Consider the following 23,940-nt stretch of genomic DNA (forward strand, 5'->3'; position numbering starts at 1 on the left):
ATAGGTTATTTTCACTTTTTTCTTTTGTATTATCTATAGCTTTTTTTTTTTCTGATTTCTAGTCTTAATTTATATTAATTTAAGGAAAAAATCCCATCAATTATCAAAGGTGATGCACGCCAACTGCCTGGTGTACATCGCGAGCTTGATCGCTGAAAACAGTATGGCGATGGGAGCCGCTCCGCCCTGGGTCCCTCTGCCCCTTGCCTCCTCCACCCTGATGCTTCGGCCAGCCCAAATTGCTTTGCATGTCTCATCTCTCTCGATTTCAATTCCGCGCTTTTACAAATGCTCTTGCTGTTGCCTAGAATGTCTGCCTTGCCAATGCCTGGTCCCGAACCCTCCTGGCTCCATGCCTCCGAGCCCAAGCGTGCTTCTTCTGGGAGCCCTTGATAGCTGTCCAGAAGGAGCTCGGTCCTTTTTGACACCTCGGTTCCCACGACGCAGTTTATACTCCGAGATAGCAATTCCTCTGTCATTGTGCATTTATGTGGTTAAGACCCATCTCCTTCACTGCTCTGAAAACAGTGAGACTGCGTTTTATGCTGAGACGATTGTAAATCCTCAATATATGCTTTTTGAAAGAATGAATGAATTATCAGTGAGAAAACCCACATTTCAAAGTGATCAGTCCTGGGACAAATCCAAGATGTGAGTAGGATCCAAACCACCTGTTACCCTCATCCCACCTGCTTCTCACCTTGACAGAGAGGAATGGCCTCGCTCCACAGGTGGTAGCCCTGGGGATGCCGGGTACAAATGGCCATACTGTGTCCCACCAAGCGGTAGCCAGCGTTGCAGCCAAAGTGGATGGAGCCTCCGGGCTGGGTGCTGGTCTGGCCCAGGAGGAAGCCATGGAGTGGAGCCCTGGGCAGGCTGCAGTAGGGAGCTGAACAACGAAGGGAAGTGAGGGGACCGCACACAGGGGGGAAGACGGGCGTTCTTTCCTGCACGCCCCGCACCCTTTCTTCTCCCCCAATTCCTTGTCTTGGCCACCGCCGGGCCCACTGCTATTTGGGAAGGTCTGAGTAGCTGGTACCAAAAAATGGCCGATCAGTTTAATAAAACCAAAGGAAAGAGGAGGAAAAACCATGAAGCGCTGGGTCCCCTTTGTGGCCGGGAGGCAGCGCTGGTTATACAGCTAAGTTTAGGCTTATGAGTTCGTCGGTTCCCAAAGAAACACAGAAAACAGAACCCAACAGGGTTGGTTCCAGAAGGGTGTGACCACAGGGGCGTGGACTCTGGGGCCAGCCAGGCCTGCACTCAAGTCCCGTTTCTGACCTTTCCAGGTCTGTGACTTGGGACACATCCCTGAAGCTCTTTCAGCTCTGCTCTCCTCAACTGTCTATTGGGATTGGTAATGCTTACCTCATAGGTTTTTGGACCACTTAAATGAGATTGTGTTTGTAAAGCCCCCAGCCCAGTGCAGGGCACTCAGTGCTTAATAAATGGTTCTTCTCCTTCTTTCTGTCATGTTGGGGGAAGGTGGAGGGAGAGCAAGCTGTGGAAATCCAGGACATAAAGTCCACAGTTCTAATTCTCCCTCAACATATGGTTTCAACTTATGTCATTCACTTATTCAACAAAAAAGTATCGTGTGCCTATAATGTGCCCGGTGCTGTTCTAAGGCTGGGAACACAGCAATGAAGAAATAGACTAAAATCCCTGCCTCGAAGAACTTGCCAGAAAAACTCCTGCCAAGAGATTCTCAGGGAAGTTTTAAGAGGCTGGGAAAGAGGGATGAGCAAAGGAACACGAAGAACATGCCCTTGGTTGCTCTGAGAGACCCTGGCTGGCTGGGTCTCTTGGGCTAAGGGAGGATGAGGGTGCCAGGCTCTTACTACATCCTCTCACAGCGAGTTCTCTGGCCTTTTATTTGGTGATCACATCCTTCCGTTGGTGAAATTCGTATTTTAAATGCCCTCCTTCCAAGCCGGATATATTTTCTTGCTCCTGCTTTGCTACTTGTGTCCTGTGTATATCATTTTTATGTGTCTACCTCAGTCAAGAACAAGACTTTCAGTTATAAAATATACTTAATCACAGTGATAGAGGCATTTGCAAATTACACAAGTCTACTGTATTTTAATTAAGTACTAATTGTTTCACCATGTAATTAATTCGCTTTCTACTTGGCATACGTGTTGTAATTACAACTGACTCATTACCCCCAAACATGTGGTTAGTCTTTAAAAACATCAAGGAAAGGGCAACTCCTTAATGGCTTTTAGTTCCCAGTTTAGCAACCAGCATAATGAAACGCTACTCAGCTGCTGTATTTCCCTTTTGTGTGAGCAGCTGCCAGGAGCTCAGCTTGAATATCCCTGAGAGGTGCCTTAAGGTTTTTTTTCATCATGAGGAAACTGAGGCCTGGAGAGGTTAAGTGCCCTGTCTAATAACTACTCAGCTAGTTAGTGACAGAGCTGATCACTCTCCCTAGGGGTTATGGAGCCACGTCCTTCCCACGCCCCCTTCACCCCTGCTCCCTGCATGTGTACGTGGGGGAAGGAATTCTGGGTTGACTTCGCAGAGGAAATTGACTCAAATAGTAATGACCCTTATCCCAGGAGCTCCTCAGCTTTATCTGGTTTGCTGTCCTGATGCCACACCCGAGTTCTTTAAGACTTCAACTGGGCCGCTAAGTGAGGGCTGGTCTTCCAACTAGGTGGCTCTTGAGAAGAGAGGGATGAAGACAAGTGGAAACTCATGCAGGCTATAAGTTGACATCCTTTCTCACCAGTGTTAAAACTTCGTCCAACATTTGTTTGGAATGTAGGCCAAATGCAGCTAGGGGAAAGTGCTGAAGGGGACCTTGTGCATGGTGGCCTTAGGTAATTCATTTCTGCCTCCAAGTTTATAGAGCCCAGCCAGCAGTTTCCTGGACCCACACCCCTTCAGAGTGGGATCGAGCGGTTTATCAAGTTTTCTTTCCAAATACAGACAGTTATCCTCATGATGGACGTTCAGATGAATTTGATTTTTCCTTCATCTCATTACATTTCTAGGAATATTTCTGTGTTCTTTATAGACTATTGCCCTGGTCAGCTGTTTAACTAACTGGCTTGGCCTTTGCTTAACTCTGCCTATAAGATGTGGCTTGCAGAGCACAAGAGAGGCTTAAAATATAGCCCAGCTCTGGGCTGCTTGTCTAACATTTGCCAATTAGAGACCCATGTCTTAGGGTTTTACAGTTTTTTATTTTTTTAGGTGAGGCAACACTTGGTTGACCTCACAGATTGCAAAGACTTTGTCAGCTTACAATCCCTTATTTGTTTGTTTGTTTGTTTATTTATTTGTTTGTATATTTTATGCCTACAGCACCTGGTCTTCCTAGGGTCTCCCATCCAAGTACTAACCAGGCCTGACCCTGCTTAGCTTCCGAGATCAGATGTGATCAGGCTTGTTCAGGGTGGCATGGCCATAGACTGGTTTTTCAGTTTTAAGGAATGTTTATTAAGATGTCAACAGGGGCAGAGATAGGATCACCTTTAGGCATTATTCGATTAAATAATAAGTTTATCCAAAAGATACCAGCTGGCAGTATGAGCAGAAGAAAGGGAAGAGGTTTTAAGTGGAGAAGGAGTATAAAAAGGGGAGGTAGGACAATGCCAGAGGGACTTAGAGGGGGAGAAGGCTGCCCGGTCCCCGTGGAGGAGCTCTGCCATTGACGATACGACCCATGGCTTGTTTGGGTGTTTGGGGTGAGAAACTTAAAGGGCTCAAAATCTTTGGCCTTTCTCATGAGTCCTTATGTTTCACTCACCTGAATACCGAATCTTAAAGCCCTTCCGATTGTAGGCGTGGTCAGACGACCAGCGCAGGTACACGGAGTTGCTTGTGCTGGTGACAACCAGAGGGGCTGAGTAATTCCCACTGAGGGCTTTCAGCAGAGGACTCTGTCCTGAGGGACCTGACGTGAGAGTACAGGACACAGGATTACAGACTGCCACAGCTATTAAAGATGTTCGATTCGAATTCTTTAATGTAACCACCTCTTAAGTTCCCCATCCTTAAGTGAAGGCTTGGAATGGTTGGGTAGTTTGGTCAGAGTCAGCACAGTCATTGTCCTTCAACTCCTCTCTCTCCATCCACAGGCCTTGCTCTAGGTGCATTTTCCTCCTAAGACCTAAAGCAGCGCTCCAGGAAGTCACTGCCAACCCATGGCAGTTGGCAGTTGACATGAAATCTATTTGCCATCTTGGGATTTCCTAAGGTCAAGGAGCTGGTTAAAGGGAGAGCTGGTTTTCAACCTGGGAACTTCTTCCAACTCACCACCCTACCTGTCTTGCGCATACTAAAATCAGTTCAGTGCCTGTCTTATAGAAACATATTTATGAATGAATATGTAACAATAAAGGTAGAGGGAAACGTCATGTCTCAATGTCATAAATGACATGGCTCCCCAACATTCTTTTCTAAGGCTTTTCCAGAAAGGCCTCCTCTCTTCTTTTGTCCTAATCTTAAATGCCTGGCAGTGCACCCTGAGGGGGCTAGTTCAAGGGAGGCAGAATATAAAGCTGGATAATTCAAGACATAGATAGGATTTGCCACTCTGGCAAGGGCCCTGAGAGATGGTTCTGATGTGCTGCTGAGACAACTCCTGGGAGCTTGGCGAAACTAATGGGCCGCATTAAACAAAGTAGAGCCATCAGAATTATTGCTGCGACAAATGACAAAGAAGTCAAAAGGCTCAGAGAAGAGCCATGCCTAGAATAGGTGTATTGCGTTAGGTCAGAATACCCACTAGGTGACCATGTTCATTGGGAGGACCTGGAGGACCCTTCAGTTCCTACAGCAACAAGGACACATTGGTGAGGGGTGAGCACCAGCATCACTGACAACCTGAGTAATGGCTGTCCTCTGCAGGCCACAACTGATGTGATTGTGAGGAGATGCTGTCACAGAATCGGCTTCCTAGTTTGGACGGGGATGAGAAGGTTCTAGAACACAAAGGCCAGGTGGAAGCACTTAACTGTTAGAAGTGAGGTTGGCATAATAATTAAAATATACGGTAAGGCTGAAATGGCAGCTGGAAGGGCCTGACCTGTAGGATCTATGAAGATGGCTCACAGCACAATGTGTTCCTAAGGGCAAAATGGACAGGCAGCCAAAAAAAAAAATGAACATATGAACAAAACAGATCATGAATATATAATCAAAAGGGAGAGGTAAGCTAACCCCAGTGGAAAGGTATAATCCCTTGTCCAATTTGGAGACTTGATTCAGGTTTCATTTCTTACTCCAGAACACTTTGGCTGAAGGAAGGACTGAGTGCCCATGAGGAAGGACCCTACGAAATGACATCAATTGTACATAGTAGTGATTCCTGCAGTCCTTCCCCCCAAAGACCTACCACTATTTACTCAGGTAACTAAATATTGAAGAAAAGAGAATGGTCAGATATTTTAAAGACTTTTGGATACAGAATGTGAATTGATGCTGTTACCTGGGGACCCAAAGCACTATCATGGCCCCTCTGTTTGAGTGGGGGTATCTGAGGGCGAGGGTTGGTAATAAATGGAGCTCTGGCCCAGGACTTAACTCAGTAGTAGCCTCAAATTTCAGTAGCGGTGCCAGATGTAGTATCTTCATTAGAGCAGATAAACATAGCCTTGGTTATATGGAAAGCAGTTAACGATCTAGCAGTGCATTCTTCCCATACCCAATCGAATAGGAGGATCACAGCAATTTGCATTCATATGAGATAGACAAGAGTATATAGTCATAGTCTTGCCTCAGAGCTATGTTAATTCTTCTGCTCTCTGTTATAATACAATATGAAGAGATATGGAACATCTGGACATCCTTCAGAATAGAACATGTTGTTTCTCTATATTGATGACCTTGTATTAATTGGACCTGATGAGCCAGAAGGGACAATTAGTGCAGATGCCTTTGCAAGACACATGCGCTGTAAGAGATAAATCCTACAAAAACTCAGGTGAAATTTTAGGGTTCAGGGGCCTGGGGCATGCTGAGACATTTCCTCCAAATTAAAGAGCAAATTATCACACCTTCTCCCTCCTACCACCAAGCACAATGTTTGGTAGACTTCTTCGGGGGTTTGGAGACAGCATGCTCTTCCCTTGGGGGGTACTGGTATGAACCATTCATTGGCTGACATTCAAGGAGCTAGCTTTTAGTGGGGGCTAGCTTAAGAATGGGTTCTGCAGCAGGTCCAGGCTGCGGTATAACCAGCCCTGTTGCTTGGGCTATACAATCCATCGGCTTTTATGGTATTGGGGTTGTTGTGGTGGAGAAGACATTATGCAGAGCCTGCCTCTGGAAAGCACCAATGGGGAGGACATAGCATAGACCCTTAGGGTTCCAAAGCAAGTGTGCACCATCTGCAGAAGGGAACGATACAATATTCTACTTACCATCAAAGATCTCAAACTCATCATACTGCTTCTCACTGAGGAAGTACTCTACTGTGATGGAGATGTTATATTCAGGCTCCACTTTCACCAGCCAAGAGCAGGTCTGGAACTGAGGATAGCTTCCAGGGTAGCTCTGACTCAAGATAACGCCTGTGGAGTCTGTCAGAAGCTCATTTGTTGGGCAGTGCACTTGGAGAAAGAAAAGAGAAATATTAGGTACATGAGATGGAAAAGGAGGAAGACAAACACATGTGCTTTTTCCTGGTGCAAAAGACAACAACTGGAAAACCAGTATTTAAGCACATTCATCCAAGACCCCAGCACCCATCATTATACTGCTCCACGGCAGGAGATGACCTCAGATTCTGTGTCAACGTTACCATATTGCTGAGACACAGACCTGGCCAGTTGGAGCAAATCAAGGAGGTTCTGGAGGACAATGAAGGCCAAAGTTCACTTTTATTGGGGGCTGGTTGTTTTGGTGGTGAGTGGGTCAACTCAGCTGAGATAAACAGTTATTGAATGGAGAAATTCAGCATTGGGGCAGCCTAATTCTGGAGCTTGTGGTTCCTCAAGCTCCAGAATTCCTCACTAATAATCTACTGATCTGTCTATAGGCTGCTAAATATTCGTTGGTAGCAATGGTATTAGAAGCAGTGGTAGTACTAATAACAATAATAATAGCTAACATTGAGCAGTTACTACATGCCAGGCATAGTTCTAAAGTACTTTACATTATTAATTCATTTAATTCTTCATAATAAGCCCATGACATAAGCAATACCATTATCTTTATATTATAGATGAGAAAACTGAGGCACAGGACAGGTAGATATCTCGCCCCAGGTCAGATGTCTTGGGAGTATTGTTTTGGTCTTAACTGGGATAAACTGGTGAAGAGAATTCATCTTCTGTCAAGGCATCACGCTGGACTTAAGACAGCTATGGTACTTCAGTTGTCAAATTCAGCACACGGGACCTTGAGCTCATTTGCATTCCAGTAGGTGGGTGAGACCACCACTCCCTGAGGTCCCAGAACTCCCTCCTTCTAATGATCGGTATGCCATTTGTAGGAAATGCCAGTTAGAAAAAAAGAAGACTGAAATAAATGTGGCCACCATGACCAATTTCCTGCTCCAGCCCTAGGGGCAAGGCAGAGAACCTATCTAGAGCAATCACTTACTCCCTCATTCAAACAAACGTTCAACACGTGATCTCTTCCTTCTTGGGCGGGGACTGGGAATATAGAGAGGAGTAACAACAGGGCTGTATTTTAGAGGCACTCCAGACCCATACGGCATGGCTCAGGGCAATTACCTTCACATATTGGGGGCGGGCCTTCAAACTGCAGGTAGGTTCCAAGTTTGCAGGTCAGGATTTCATTCCCTACCAAGGAAAAGCCAGGAAGGCACCTGTAGCGTACGATGTCACCTGTCAAAGACAGACCAACATGGGAATTCTGGGAGAGATCTGGGCAGGGCTGACCATCACCCCTTAGTATCTAGAACTCCACTTCCAGGCCAGACGATTAGTAGCAGGTTGTGTTCCATTCAGACTTAAATAATTAGCTCAACTATAATCGAATAACCCAGACAATTGCTGCTCCCCTCTCAAAGCTCAGCTTTGCTGAGCCTGAGTGTTTTCACATTCCAGAAACTTTTTTATAGTGTCTTGCATGAATTTATTTCTCAAAAACATACTGAATCACAAAAGAACACCACTTTCCTAGCTCCTCTGTCCAGATATGGCCAAAGGAAGAACGAGTGTATCTGGTGCAAACTCAGGTGACGGAATAACATTTCTCTTGCACTGGGCCTACTGTTTCTCTCCACGGAAGGGAGGGAGACATGGCCGGCTGGCCAGCCTCCACCTCTACCCAGCCCCTCCTTGCCAGCCCCATCCTTGCTGGTTTGGGAAGTTGGTACCTATGTTGAATTCTTCATTCTCTGTGACGACTTCAGCATTGGGGAGGATGGTGGGAGGAGGGCATTTGGTGAGTGGATAAGCTGAAAAGACAAAAGGAGACAAGTCAGTGTGGAAATGTCATTCTTGGGGCATGGACTCAGTCATCGTTCAATGCGTCACTTTCTCGTTCCTCATTCACTGACATAGCAGATATTATTAATCAGTATTTACCTGTACACAGGGCAAGTTTAACCAAGTACTGTTTTGTGTATCTGCTGCTGTCATCTTTATTTTTTAAATACAAAAATGAGGAACTATATATTAAGACTAACAATAAAGGAAAGAGAATCCAAGAAGGCAGCGATAGTCACTTGCACTGAAGGGGAGAGAAGCATTTCCTGAGCGGCTACTATGTGCCAGGCACTTTCACAAGCTGCCATCTTTACTTCTCACAAAAGATGATCCCCTTGCAGGGTGTTCTTACTTTACTTTTGAGGAAGCTGAGATTCAGAAGGGTTTAGTTACTCCTCCACCACAGAAAGTTAAGTGGCACAGACAGGATTTGAATCCAGGTCCGGATGCTCTCAAATCCCATATTCTTTCTATTACTCAGCATCTAAACATTGTGTGTGTCCTGTTGAGTACCCACTGAAGTCAGCTTATTTACCTTCTGACCTTTGCCTAAACACTTCTAGCTTCAGCGGATTTCTAAACTGGAAACCATCCCTCTCGGCAGAGATGGAATTGTGTATGGATGGTGTTAGCGAGGCAGATTTCAGTGAGTAAACTCATAACTTGGTTTTCATTCACTACCGGGCAGTACATGGTTAAGTGCTGTATAAGTGTTAGCTGCTGCTATCTATTATTATTGTTATTTCCAAAGTCACTTTAACCTATCTATGTTTTTTAAAAATAGCATTCTTTTAAAGAAAAATTACAAATGAAATACATTGTCATTAGAGAAAATATGAGATTTTCTGTGAAAATAGCAGGCGGAAAATTAAACTCATCCATAGCCCCCTTAGTGATAACCACTAACCCTTTACTGTAATTTCTTAGAGTATTTATTCACTGTGTATGTAAATATTTTTTCTTACAAAAGTCGCAACACGTTTTATACTTTGCGTTGATCCCATGTACTTATATTGCAAGAATTTTCCCATGCAATTAAATTTCTTGAAAAAAACATGATGTAAATGACTTTAAAGGATATAATTATATGATCAACTAGAATGTATTTAACAGATGTTTTACTGTTAATCATTTAGGTTTCCAAAGTTTTGCAATTTAAAATAAAACTGTGAGGCACATCCTACTATATATGCATCTTTTATATTTTTTTTCTTTTCTTCTTTAAAACTAGGAATGATTAAAATGTATGGCCTTTTAAAGTATGGCATCTCCTGAATGTTAGTAATCAATTCCTGAAAATTAGATGTTCTCTGTGACTATGTTAATTAGGAACTTACTTCCCATTACTTTAAATGGAAAAAAATTACAATGTGCAACCTAAAACCCAAAAAGTACTTAAAACAATAAAATATGTACAAATATATTCAACAAACTATGATGTTAGTAGTTAAATACTTAAAATATCACTTGAAGATCACCCAATGACTAATACAATTGTAACAAAACAGTAGTCCTATGCACTTTAACACATCTACTTTGCAAATCGCACCATAAACATTCAGTGCACTGTGTGAACTTTCTCTGCTTGAGAAACTGTAAAGCCCTAGGCAGAAACAAGGGCTAAATATGAAAGACACATGGGAATGTGTTCAGGGACAGTGCTAGGAGGTGGAAAAAGGCTCACAGAGAATATCACACTGTGATAACTCTCAGGGCCAGCAGCGTCTGGAATACACATTCCAGATAGTCACATGAGATTGTTAACATTTTACCAGTTGTAGTTGGAATGTAATTTAGGACTTTTCTTGCCTATTGTTTTATATAAACTGTTATATTACATACATTTTTCTACAAACGTGTTTGCAGAAAAATATCCTATTGAAACATATATAAGCTTTATGAAGTATGGGTATTAAAACCAAGAGGCACTCTTGGGGTAACTAAGCAGGTTTAATCTCGACTTAACATAAACCAGGGAGGACCATGACTGCGTTTGATGCATGCTTCCACTTTTTCTCTTCAGGAAAGTTGCTCCAACAGATACCAGCAACAAAGTTTTAAGTTTTTCCAACACTGGATGCTATCATCCTTTTTGAAAAATTTTATTAAATTTATTAGGGTGACATTGGTTAATAAAATTATATAAGTTTCAAGTGTACAATTTTATAATACATCATCTGTATATTGCATTGTGTTCATCAAAGTCAAACCTCTTTTGTCACTATATATTTGACCCCATTTAACCTTTTCTTCTGCCCTCCCCTCCACTCCCCTTTTCCTTTGGTAACCACTATACTATTGTCTAAGTATATTAGTTTTTGTTTGTTTGGTTTGTTGCTTTCAGTTTTAAATTCTAAATATGAGTGAATCATATGGTTCTTGACTTTTTCCATCTGACTTATCTCACTTTGTGTAATATTCTCAAGATCCACCCATGTTGTTGCAAATAGCACTATTTCATCTTTACTCATGTCTGAGTGATAGTCCATTGTATATATGTACCACATCTTCTTCATCTAATCATCTATGGAATAACACTTTGGTTGTTTCCATATCTTGGCCACCTTGAATAATGCTGCAATGAATATAGTGGGTACATATATCTTTATTAATAAATGTTTTCAATTTTTTTTTTGGGGGGGTAGACACCCAGAAGAGGGATTGCTGGGTCATATGGTAACTTTATTCTTAGTTTTTTGAGGAACCTCCATACTGTTTTCATAGTGGCTGTAACAATTTACATTCTCACCAGCAGTGCATGAGGGTTCTTTTTTCTCCATAATGTCTTCAATTCTTGTTATCACTTGTCTGGTTGATAATAGCCAGTCTAGCAGGTTTGAGGTGGTATCTCATTGTAGTTTTGATTTGCTTTTCCCTAATAGCTAGTAAAGTTGAGCATCCTTTCATATATCTGTTAGTCATTTGTACGTCTTATTGGTAGAAGTGTCTGTTCAGGTCCTCTGGCCATTTTTTAATTAGATTGTTTTTTTATTGTCGAATTGTATGAGTTCTTGAATAATTTTGCATATTAACCCCTTATCAGAGGTGTTGTTTGCGTATCTTTTCCCATTCAGTTGCCTTTTTGTTTTGTTGATGGTTTCTTTTGCTGTGCAGAAGTTTTTTTGTTTGATAGAGTCCCAGTCATTTACTTATGCTTTTACTTCCTTGCCTTTGAGGTCAAATTCATAAAATCCTCTCTAAGACCAAGGTCCATAAGTTTGTTACTTGTATTTTCTTCTATGTATTTTATTGCTCCAGGTCTTATATTTAGCCTTTGATATATTTTGAGTTAATTTTTGTATATGGTGACAAATAGAAGTCTGATTTCATTCTTTTGCATGTGGCTTTCCAATTTTCCCATTTATTGAAGAGGATTTCTTTTCTCCATTATAGGTTTTTGGTTCCTTTGATGAACATTATTTACCTCTATATGTGTGGGTCTATTTCTGGGCTCGCGAGTCTGTTTCATTGATCTGCGTGTCTGTTTTTCTGCCAATACTATGCTGTTTTGATTACTGTCACTTCCTAGTACAATTTGAGGTCAGGGAGTGTGATATCTTTGGCTTTGTTTTTTTCTCAAGCATATGACAAGATATAACATCCATTTATGGTTAATACGCTCAATAAAATGGGTATGGAGAGCAAGTACCTCAATATAATAAAGGCCATATGACAAACCCTCAGCTAATATTATACTCAATGGTAAAAAACCAAAAAGTTTTCCTCTTTGATCAGGAATGAAACAAGGATGCCCACTCTTACCACTATTATTAGACATAGTACTGGAAATCTTAGCTAGAGCAATCCGGCAAGAGGAAGAAATAAAAGGCATCCAAACTGGGAATGAAGAAGTAAAACTGTCCCTTTTTGCAGATAACATGATTCTTTATGTAGAAAACTTTAAATGCTCCACCAAAAAACTCTTGGAAACAATAAACCAATACGGTAAAGTTTCAGGATATAAAAGCAATGTAAAAAAAAATCCACTGTGTTCCTATATACTAACATTGAAATTTCAGAAAAAAAAAAACAGTTATATTTGCACTTGCAACAAAAATAATAAGATACTTAGGAATAAACTTAACAAAGGATGTGAAAGACCTATACACTAAAAACTACAAGACATTATTAAAAGAAATTGAGGAAGGCACAAAGAAATGGAAAGATATTCTGTATTCATGAATTGGAAGAATCAACATAGTTAAAATTGCCATATTACCCAAAGCAATATATAGATTTAATGCAATCCTCATCAAAATTGCTACCATTCTTCTTTCATCTTATTCACTTAATGCATATCTTTTGAGGGCTTTTTCTGGGTCAGACACTGCGTTAGCTGCTAAGGGTGCAAGATAAACAGATACAGCCCTTGCCCTCACGGAATTTAGAGCCCATTGGGGAAAACAGTCATTAATCTTAATCTTTCTCAGCCTGATAAACAAATGAAATGAATAGCATTTCTTTTCTTTTAGATGGCATTTGGTAACTTAAGTTAAACATTTTCATGTGTTAAAGGACTGTTTACATTTCCTTTTTTAACTTTCTATTCATGTCCTTTGCACTGATTTTTCTTACAAATTTGAAGAAGTCTATGCATATTTAAGATCGACTTTTGCCTGTTAAATATATTTTCCCAAGTTATCATTTGTTTATATTTATTTATGGTACTCATTTGATTTGTAGAAGTATTAAATATTTATTTAGTCAATTTTTAATTTTTTCATTTTTTTTTTAAATTTGATACCTTCCATTCTCACTCAGCCTCATGCTGACCTATAAAACATACATTCTAAAATCTTTTATGACATACTTAACTTTTCCAGAAAAATATCGATGAAATATTTACCTAAACAGAGCCGTGAATATTTTATATTTTGTGGTTACTAGTTTAATTATAATATTTCCCATTACATTTTTTAAAATCATATTTTAAAAAAATTATAAATTTTTGCTCAATTCAGAAAGCTGATGAAGTACCAAACAGCAAAACAAAAACTCCCGAAATTGTACCACCTGAGAGTAATCATCGTTAGCATTTTGTAGTATGTGACCTATGCTCTTTTACAGAGAATCCCCTCTCCTTCCAAACTCACACTGTATCTACCATGTTATTGCTACAGAACTCTAAGGCAGGGGGACATTGAAAACTCCTCCATTTCATTTTGTCCCTACCCCCTACTCTTCTTGGTGGGGAAGCATTGGTACCGCTTAGCCGGACTCCAGTACATGTAAACATGCTAACAGGCAGAGAGGGCTCAGTGCTTTATGAAAAGTAGCAGTCAGCTCAGCAGATATCATTACCCTCACTTTACAGGTGAAGAAATGACCAATTTTTAATTTATTAATGATAAAAGGTATGCCTGCAACTCTTATTTTCCTGATTATCAAAGTCAATAATGAAATAATATCTATCGATTCCTCCCCCATGAAAGATAAGGACATTTCCTTTCTCCTACTCTTCTAACTACTTAGGTATTTGTTAACATAGAATTACTTTTAATCTTTCAAGAATTATTGTATTTCATCCTGCATCTATATTTTCAATTATTATTAGACTTAAATCTGTGATTAGCTAGTCAATGCTTCTCATTTTTATCTTGTTTTTTTATGCGTCTTCTCTATATGATGTTATTCTCTCATCCCTTGTGTGGCTACATGCTTGGGTAACAATTCAAATGGAGACTATGGGATGTATTAATTTTAAGCTCTTGAATATTGGCAAATAAAGTCTTTTGCCTTCACATGTCTCCTGTCTTCCCAATTATTTTTTCCTTAAACATCAATAAAAATGATTACTTTATTTTCTGGAATTAAATGCCAAAAATAGTCTGAGAATTGACCTGGGCTCCTTGTAGTTAACTTTTCAGCCTGGATTCTAGTAGATTTTCTCTATATTTCATCCTTATAACTTGAAAAACTTGTCAGGCTTTTAAAAAAAATTTTCCTAGTATAAAGTGGGCTCTTTTATTATATATGCATAGGTTTTTCTTCATCACAGAAGAGTTTCATTTCAAAATCTCGATTCCACACATCTGGTTCTTTTTTCCATCAATACTTTTTTTACTCAGCATGCTGGTTCTTTGTTCAATGGATCTCTTTATTTACTATATTCTCCCTCACCATTTTCAAGTCTTTGCCTTTTCTCTCTTTGTGTTGAGCTTTTCAGGCTTGTTCTCCACATTTCTGAACTACTTTTCTACGGTGTTGATTCTACTCTTTGCTGATTCTTATGCTAAGTTAAATTGTGGTATTGCATTTCTTTCAATCCTTTTTATTTTTTATTATCTAGCTCCCCCTGTAAGTACAATTTTTATTTTGAGACAATCACAAAGCTATAGGAAAAGATGGAAGTAGAGTATAAAAAGTTTTTCACAAACTAGTTGAAAGTAAATGCCAACATGATGCCCTGTAACCACAGAATATTTTAGCAAGTTTTCTAAAAACAAGCACATTTCCCACATAACCACAATACGACCATCAAAAGCAGAAAATTAATACTGGTACGTTATTGCCATCTAATCCTTACATGCTATTCAAGTTTTGCCACTTGTCCCAATAAAGTTCTTAACAGCAAAAGGATCCAGTTCAGAATCATACATTGCATGTCATTGTCACATCTCTTTAGTCTCCTTTAGTCTGGAACAGTTCCAAATTCTTTCCTTGACCTTCATAACTTTTATATTTTGAAAGAATATATGTCAGTTAATTTACAGTATGTAATACTATATTACGTTACTTTCAATTTAAGTTTGTCTCATTCCTCATGATTAGATTCAGGTTGTGCATCTTTGACAGGACTATCACAGATATGATGCTGGGTTCTTCTCCTTACTGCATCCTACCAGCTGGGGTGTGATTTCAGTTTGTTTCATTATTGATGATGCTCACTGGGGTCATTTGATTAAGGTGATGTCCTCTAGGCTTCTCCACTGGAAAGCTGTTCTTTTTTTTCCCTTTGTGATCATTGTGTGGGAGGTAGTTTGAGGCTATGTAAATAACCTGTTCCTCATGAATCTTTAATTAATTAATCAGTTAATACCTGTATAGCTTTACACGGTATCCTGGTTTACTCAACGGGTTACTATTTCTTACCAATATTAATTATTTTGATGTTCAAATTATCCCCATTATGGTCGGTGGGAGCCCTTCAAGCCTGACTATGTCTCCAACATTCCTTGAGCACTTCTTTACTTTCCGCCATAAAATGTTTCAGGCTCATCTTGTACTTTCTCTCTCCCATCCTGGAATCAGCCATTTCTTCAAGGAACTGTGGTTCATTTACATGGAAAAGGGTATGTAGAAAGCACGATACACTCACCTTGGGCCATAGCTCCCTGGGAATGGTGATTAGAGCTATGCCATGGCGATGGCGGCCTATGCCACCATGATTATTTCTGTGTGTGTGTGTGTGTTTTTTCTGCCTCTCTATCACACTACCTCTTCCAAGGGCTGAGGGCGGACTGTGTTCGAGTTTCTGTAAATGCATGTGTGATGTAATAACACAGTACAGGTCCACCAGAGCAGACAGTGCAGAACTGAAAGAACTGGGAACAGAACTGGGGTCCAAGTCTTTGGTCAAGTCCTCAAGCCTGACTTGGCCATCATTTCTTCACCTGTAAAGTGAGGGTAATGATATCTGCTTTATTACCTTACAGAATTCTTACCAGTCAAAAACTCTAAGCTCCTCATTCTACAAGTGAAGAAATTGAGGTCTCAAGTTGAGGAGAGACCTACACAAGGTCTCACACCTGGCTTGAGGTGGAGCTGGTAACAAAGTCAAGCTTTTTTGATTTCCAGTTAAAATATATGTAAGGTTCTCAAAATTATAAACATGGAGGATTATTGAATACAAGCTCACTGAGAACTTTCTACAAGTTTTCCTAAGCTGTGTTCACTGTAACAAAACTGAGAAAATATCCAGGTCCATAACTTTAGACTCCTAGAAAAAAACTGTCTATTGATTATGACAAACCCACCCTGAATAATTCATGCCCCTCCTGTTTGAATTTTCCATGAATTCATTTGTGCACAGTTAACAGAGGTCGTGGATTTCTTTGAGTGGGACAACTGTCTAGAAGGTACTAAGGGACATCATGGAGCACAGGCAGATGGTTAACCAGCCAGTGAGTTGATGTAAATGAGTGAGATGAGGAGCTTCGCCCTGCTGCTTCTAATCTTGGACTTGGCACCAAGGAGCAACACCACGTGCCTCTCTGTCCTGATAGTGTGGAAGAAGAGGAAAACTTACATTTATGGACCCCTCTGCTGGGAGATTTCACATAGGCTAACACATTTAATTCTCATAACTCTGAGGACACTGGGATCGAGAAGCTATGTAACTCATTCACAGTCACATGACTGGGAATGATGGAGCCAGGGGTCAAGCCCAGCCTGGACCTGAGAGCCTGGCCCTTCTTACCAGGCCATGCTTCCATACTGACCAGAAAAGGCTATGGCGAAGATCCCACCTGTGGCTGCATCACGGTGAAACTTGAGCAGGACCTGGTTGGTTGAGCTATGCACTATTTTCTTGGCCAAGCTCCTGGTGAAAATCCAGAGTTGTGGAGCTGATTGCTGTGGCCCATCCCTGCAACAGGAAAGAAGGTCCTGGCATGTCACGAGCCACTATGGCTGCCTGCTCTACTGGGTGCGCACCATCAGTGGTCTTAAGAGAGACCTGGAGCAGGTGGCTGTGACTTTTCTTGCACCCAACACTGTCTTTCCCCAGTGCCTTAAATACTTCTCTTCTATCTCTCCCAACTTTGTCTCCCAATAAAGTTAAGTGCTGGTGAAGCCCACATTGAATTCTCATTCACCTGATTCTTCATCGGCCCGGCCCTCCTTAGTAGGTCCCTGGGGCAACACTCTCACCCGAGAAGCAGGAGCCATGGAGCAGGGCTGCGGGTCTTACCGCAGGTTTCTGTCAGTCCAAGGCAGGACTGGGACAGAGCAATGGAAGAGGTGCAGGAGGCTCATGCTGCTGTCTGTGCCAGCCCCGCTTCCTTGTTCCCCAGGCAAAGAGACATAACCATGTTACCTTTCTGGGCAAAGGATTTCTTCCCTGGAAATTTATCTAGTCCCTTCCATCTGTTCTTAGCCATTGCCTAGAAATTAAGCTGGAAATTAATCCAGGGCAGTCCGGTTACAGTTATCCATCCCTGGGAATTTGGGAAAAAGATTCCCACTATCCCCTATCGATTCCCTGAATGGCAGTAACCCCCAAAGAAAGGAAACTTAAAATTATATCTTTGCGCAAAGATCAAGTGGTTTGGAAAAATCTGTCTAGGTAACTCCACTTATCAACTAATAATTCGTATTCTTATTTTAAAATTAACTCAAGCTATTCTAACTCTATAACACAAAGCTGAGCTATCCCATTTGTAACCATGAGGCCACACATGGCTATTTATATTTAAATTAGTTAAAGTTAAATAAAGTTTAAAAATCAGCTTCTCAGTCACTCTAGTCACATTCAAGTACTCAAAAGCCACTTATGGCTATTGGACAGCACAGATATAGAACATTTCCATCGCTGCAGAAAGTTCTGTGGGACAGCGCTGACTTAGCAGGAGATGACCGGTGGGCCAACACGAAATCCCACCCCCAGCTCTTTTATTAGTCTGGGTAGCTTATCTTAGGTAAATGGAGAATTTTGGTACAGACTCTAGAAATACTGAGAAAAGTCAGCATATCTACGCCCGTTCCCATTCACACACCCACTGGTACTTTCAAGGACCACTAGCAGGACTCCAAGCTGGGAACCACTTCACTCCATTACTCGGCCTTCAAGGAGTCAGAGGTGCTAACTGAAGCGAAGCTCTTATTGCACTGTGTGTTTTTGAAACTCAGGAGGCTGATGGCCATGTAAATCCATTCAGCTCTTGGTGTTCTGAACAAATAGGTGAATAATCCAGTTTAGAGCCCAGCTAATGCCCCTTTCTTATTGGTTGTCAACACAGCAGTTGCCCTACCAGACGGTGATGAAGTCTCCAGAGAGCTCTGTCTGCAGCAGGCTGAGGTTGAGGCGGATGCCATGACCAATGGGCACGGTGATCAGCCAGATACAGTCCTGGGAACTGGAGTATGGACTGGGGAAGCCAGGGGAGTACACTGTGCCATTGGATGAGGTGATATTCCCACCACAGGGGACTGCGGGGAGGGAACACAAACACAGATGAGTGCTGGAGATCACCTCCCACCTGAGAAGTCAGATGACTTCCTATGAAGTCCCAGCTCCCATCACAAATCATCCTGTTCAAGGAGATAGGGCAGGATGAGGAGGGGGGTGGGGCTGAGGATGGCTGGGCCTGGCTTTCCCCACCAGTCTGAACACACCACTCCCCATACAGTCTTGATTTTCCGAGCAGGTGCCTCGAACAGCCTGCCTTAGCCCCCGGCCACCCTCCTTCTCATGCACGAGGCCTGCCCAGAAGGAAGGACACACTAAAGCTCTCCCCTCTCTTTTCCTAGAAGTGGGGGGGGGGGCAGATGTCAGAGTCAGGGTGCAGTACCTTTGCTGGGAAGAAACAAAAGAGAGCAAGGACACGAAAGCACACGGTTCTGTTCCCTGGCACTCGTGGTCCAGTGGGGTGTAGCCACATAGACCAGCGTGTACAGCATAGGGGCACCTGCCATCAGTGTGAAACGCTGCAGGGACCGTTATGGGGACCCTTCCTCTGCCTTTGGAACAGTTGTGTGAGCCCCTCCTCTGGCTCTGGGAAGGGTAGCGAGGGATTCCTGGTAGAATTCACTTTTCGACTCAGACCTGAAGGATGACACGGGCTAATCAGGCTCAAAGCAAGAGAGGAGAGCAATGTTCTATGAGGGAGGAACGGCATGCTCTAAGCACCGGAGGTAAGAGAACACGGCACATGGGAAAACCGAAAGCATTTCAGTTTTCAGCTTAGCTGGAGCGTAAAGTCCGTGCGAGTGGAGAATACCAAGGAGTAAGTGGTAAGCAGGCCCCGAGGGACATGGTGTGCTGTATTAAGGGGTTTATCTCAAGGGAGATGGGAATGCCTTGCTAACTTGAGTAGGGATGTGTCCGGTGTATATCGATGGTTTTGAAGACTTGCTCAAGCTACGCTGTGAAGATGGATTGAGGAGGGCAAAACTAAAGGCTGAGAGACCAGGGAAGATCTGCATCTAAGTGGTGGCCTAGATTAAGGTGGAGGCAGCAGACAGAGAGAAGGGGATCCAATTTAAAGATAATTGGGATGTAGAATGAGGGAGACTTGGTGAATACGGTGGATGAGGGAGAGGGAAGGTACCCAAATTAAGGGCTGAGTAACCAGGTGACTGGAGGTGCCCTTCAGTGAATAAGGATTCCAGTTTAATGGAAGAAAGGTGATGAGTTTTGAATTTTGAATATGTTGGGATTTAGATGCCTCAGGAGAAGAGCAGAAAAAGATGACCAAAGAGGTGGAACAGATGGAAAGGTAATTGGAAAAGTAAGAGAATAAAGCATATAAAGGTCAAGGGGAACACTTTCTCAGGAGGGAGAAGAGCTTCTGGCTTAAGATGTCTGGCTGAGCACTGTGCTTTTCTCTCTCCTGTGATGCCATGAAAAGAACAAGATATAATAAGGAATAAAAGGATGAAAGTCCACAATGAAGCTTGTTACAGAGCACGAGATCGACCAACAATTCCAGAATAATGGACTGGTTAAGCACGGGGATAGTCCTGAAAATCTGAAAAACAAACTGGGTTTTAATACTTTTAGAAATTATGGCCTCATAGTTCAACGTCAGCATAGCTCAGTTCTACAAACAAGACCTGTTTTTCTATGGAGAGTTACTACTTCAAACTCACTGTCTGTGAACCAGTTACTGTGCTGGGCACATTACATGAGTCGTCTTGAAAGCCTCTCAGCTCTTACAAAGTAGAGACGAGAAGTCCCATTGTACTAAGAAAGAAACTGAAGTTTGGAGAGGGGAACTGGTTCAAGGATGGAGCCCAGGATGATCTGATCCTGGAGATGATCCAGCTTTCTCTTAGACTGCTGTCATCCTGCCAAGCTTTCCCCTTTCAAGACAAATACCAGCTTTTTCTCCAGGAAAATGTTGAGCCCCAAGAGTGAAAAATGAAAGAAAACAGAACTGAGGTGAGCAGATGAAGGTAGAGGCAGTACAACCTCTACGTCTTCTTCCATCCTGGTTCTGGTTAATGACGATCCAGGAGAGTGTCACCTCTAGCTCCCTGATATTATTAACTCAGATATCTCTAGGCACATGTAGGAGAATGAGAATTAGGGGGAAGGCAAGTGAAGAGGGAAACAAGAGATTTCCTAAAAAGAGGTATTCTTTTCTCTCCACTTGTGAAGATGCCATGGTTAACCCTATCTTTACCTGTCAGCACCCCACTGGCTCCTACACCCTTGTGCAGCGTCTTCCCTTCTGATCAGGGACATCTAGCCCACCAGGTTGGATGTTTCCAGGGGCTCAGTATGTTTTCCCTTAGCTATGGCCCACAGCTCCTTCAGGTCCTCCCTAGCATTGGCCCAGAGTTCTGTCCACAGGATCCTTCCTTGGATAGGCTGGGTCCCATTCATATGAAAAGGATATTTGTCAGGATCTCCCAGCATGGATGGAGCACACAGGTAGATACAGGACTACTCTGGACCAGTCTCCCTAAGAAAAACCCCAAGGAATGAAGGAGGGACGTACCTTCACACCTGGGCAGGGGGTGGTCCCAGTTCCGGTTGGTGCCATGTTGACATGTGAGGACAGGGTGGCCCATTAGTTGATATCCTGTGAGGCACTCGAAAGTCACTGATTGTCCGACATTGTAGCCAGCTCCCCTCACAATGCCATTGGCAAAGGGCTCTGGGTCTGGGCACTCTTGAAGTTCATAGGCTGGAAAAGGTCAGGAGAGAAGGTTACTTTATTCTTTCCGGGCATTTTCTCCCCAGTCAGAACACAGGAGCAGCAGAGGGTCACATAGTGGTGAAGCGCCAAGACTAGGACTCAGGCAGAACTTTGTTATTTGTTAGTTGTTGGCTTTGGGCACATTATTTAACTTCTCTGTGCCTCAGTTTTCTTATTTAGAAAATGGTTCTTGTGAGGATTAAGTAGGAGACTATATACATAACTCTTTGCATTGTACTGGCACAAGGTAAAATCTCAATTAATATTGTCTATTATTATTTTTTCCATGGGAAAAGGAGGTTCAAGGAAGAAAACGCTAGACCGAACCATTATTTTTGAGGACCTCCTTGGGGCCAGGTGTTGACCTAGTTCTTTCATTTAACTATGACGACAATGATCAAGATCACAAACATAGGAAGCACTGAAGACCTGAGTGGAGTCTTTCCAGCTTGGAGAAACCTACCAGGAAGGAACTGACTTGGTGGGGGGAAGCCAAACCTGTGGCAAGGAGAGGAACTTTTCAGAGGAAATGGCTGAGTTAAAAGAAATGTGAGACTGTCATACAAGGAAGTCACTCCAAAGAGCAAGAAAGCTGCTTCCATAAGAATGGGTGGGCCTGACTCAAAACAGACACCTTCATGGAAGTAGCTGAGGCCTGCCCAACAGGGAGAGGTTGCCGAGGGATTTGCTGAGCATGTGCCATGAAGCATGGCCTTTGATTAATTGGATCCAAAAGACAAAGAATAGCCTTTGTGGCAGTAATAGGAAATTCCCATCCTATACAGGAAATCGGTGGCTGGAGCAGAAGGAACATTCAAGTTCTCACTTGAAGCATTGGAAGCCAAATGAATGCTCCATGGAAGTGGACACATTCATCATATGTAATAACAATATAAACAGCAGTGATCATGAACTTGACATTTCCTAAGCACCTCCTCTGTGACAGTGGCTGTGTTATACATTTCCATTCAATATGAACGATTTCAAAAAAAGTGCCATACCCCAAAATACTAATAATCATGATGCCTAACATTTTGGAATAATCCTATATTTTATCATTTTGCTAAGTTCTTTATAAACAAAACCTTTTGAGAAGTTTTAATGGAGTAAGTTAAGCCTGTCAAAGTGGGAGACCTGTGTGGGAGTAGCTTATGCTGTTACTAAAATTTTGGGGGGAATATTTACCTGAAGAAGGGAAAGGAAAACCCCAGCCTAGGAAATTCAGAGTATCTAGTAGAAGGAAATTTGAGAAAAAGTAAGCAACAGCCTCTACAGTGACAGGTGGCTCTTCTAGGAAGGTCTTTCCTGAAGAAAAACTGTGGGGGGAGTGACTGGAGCTTGCTCACAGGATATAACTCTGTAGGGCTAAGGGAGACATCATTGGAGGAGGTGCGCTATGCAGCAGGAAGAATTATTCGGGTCTGTGACATATCTTAAGACCTTGGTCGGAGGCCTTGGGCCTCTGGTTGTCCAAGAGTTTGGGGCCATCACAACCAAGAAGCGTTAATGGAAGCCAAGGTCAAGTCTGAGGAGGAGCAGCTGCCTCGATACCAAGAGTGGTTCCACAGGTGTCATCAGGACTGTGGCACATGGGCAGGCACAGAGGGAGTAGCTGGGCCTGTGACCCACGGGAAGCCTTCAGGGGAACATCCAGGCAAGTCTTGACGATGAAACATGGGTGGGAGAAGGTGGGCTCACCACAGAGTGGAAACCCCAGGGGACGCTGCGCCTCTCATGCAGTTGGGCCAATTCCTGGTGGAGGTGTTGGGCCTCTGAAAGCCTACTTAGAACCCCACTTATTCCCTGCTCCTACCCCGCCCCCCCCCCACCCGGGGGGGAAATCCTCAGAGAACTGGCTGCTGAACCTGTGAAGTGTCAGTTTGCAATATGGGCACATGGCAGAGATGAATGCTGACCCAGAATGTTGGCCTGCTGGCCAGGAAGCCTCAACACAGGGTCCTTGTGCAGGGGAACTTTGGGAGGGTCTTGGGAGGGGCTCAGCCTGGGACCAGGGCTCTGTGGGAGTGGGCAGGTCTCTTCCACAGGAAGGAGTTGGTGGAGTCTGAGGGTCTCAGAGAAACAGCTTTTATAAGGAAAAGTGGGCTTATCACATGGGGAACATGGCAAGAGTGTCTGGTTTCATCATAGGGACTCAGGGGCAGGGCCATGCCTATCATAGGGGCAAAGGCACAGTGTCTGTGGGTTGGCCCCAGAGCAGCTGTCCCTGTCACAATGGTGGCATCCTCAGTACTTGCATTTATTGAGAAGAGAAGCCTCAGGGAGAGTACTGGGCCTGTCAGAGGGTGCTATGGGTTGAATTTTGTCTTCCCCAAATTCATATGTTGGAGTACTAATCCCCAGTACCTCAAAATATGACTTTACTTGGAGATAAGGCCTTTATTTATCTTTATTTAAATGACAATGAGGTCATCAGGGTGGGCCCTAATCCAATATGCCTGGTGTCCTTATGAAAAAGGGAACTTTGGAGACAGACATACGGGGAGAAAACCATGCATAGATGAAGCCAGAGATTGGGGTGTTACTCCAGTAAGCCAAAGGCTGCTAAAGATTGCCAGCAAATCACCGGAAACTAGGAGAGAGGCATGGAATATATTCTTCCTCATGACCCTCAGAAGAGACCTTAATCTTGGAACTTC

General features: G+C 42.7%; 1 protein-coding gene and 1 pseudogene across 5 annotated transcripts in view; both read right to left on the reverse strand.

The window, feature by feature from the left end:
- The window catches only part of CSMD2 (CUB and Sushi multiple domains 2), a 544,176-nt gene that overhangs the window by 51,654 nt on the left and 468,582 nt on the right, over positions 1 to 23,940 (reverse strand). For all 5 annotated transcript variants that reach the window (XR_001597587.2, XR_001597586.2, XR_001597588.2 and 2 more), the window contains exons 42-49: positions 21,083 to 21,271; positions 18,389 to 18,566; positions 16,859 to 17,004; positions 8,306 to 8,386; positions 7,698 to 7,811; positions 6,381 to 6,569; positions 3,764 to 3,910; positions 701 to 889 (exon numbers count right to left, since the gene is read on the reverse strand). Coding sequence is in view for 2 of the 5 variants with exons in the window: in XM_016150537.2 (XP_016006023.2) it covers positions 701 to 889; positions 3,764 to 3,910; positions 6,381 to 6,569; positions 7,698 to 7,811; positions 8,306 to 8,386; positions 16,859 to 17,004; positions 18,389 to 18,566; positions 21,083 to 21,271 (1,233 nt within the window). In the remaining 3 variants the exon portion in view is untranslated. The remainder of the gene's footprint in view (positions 1 to 700; positions 890 to 3,763; positions 3,911 to 6,380; positions 6,570 to 7,697; positions 7,812 to 8,305; positions 8,387 to 16,858; positions 17,005 to 18,388; positions 18,567 to 21,082; positions 21,272 to 23,940) is intronic.
- On the reverse strand, positions 3,310 to 3,426 carry LOC118606555 (annotated as a pseudogene).

Source organism: Rousettus aegyptiacus, unplaced genomic scaffold (genome assembly GCF_014176215.1).
Source record: "Rousettus aegyptiacus isolate mRouAeg1 unplaced genomic scaffold, mRouAeg1.p scaffold_m13_p_1, whole genome shotgun sequence".
NCBI classification, from domain to species: Eukaryota; Metazoa; Chordata; class Mammalia; order Chiroptera; family Pteropodidae; genus Rousettus; species Rousettus aegyptiacus.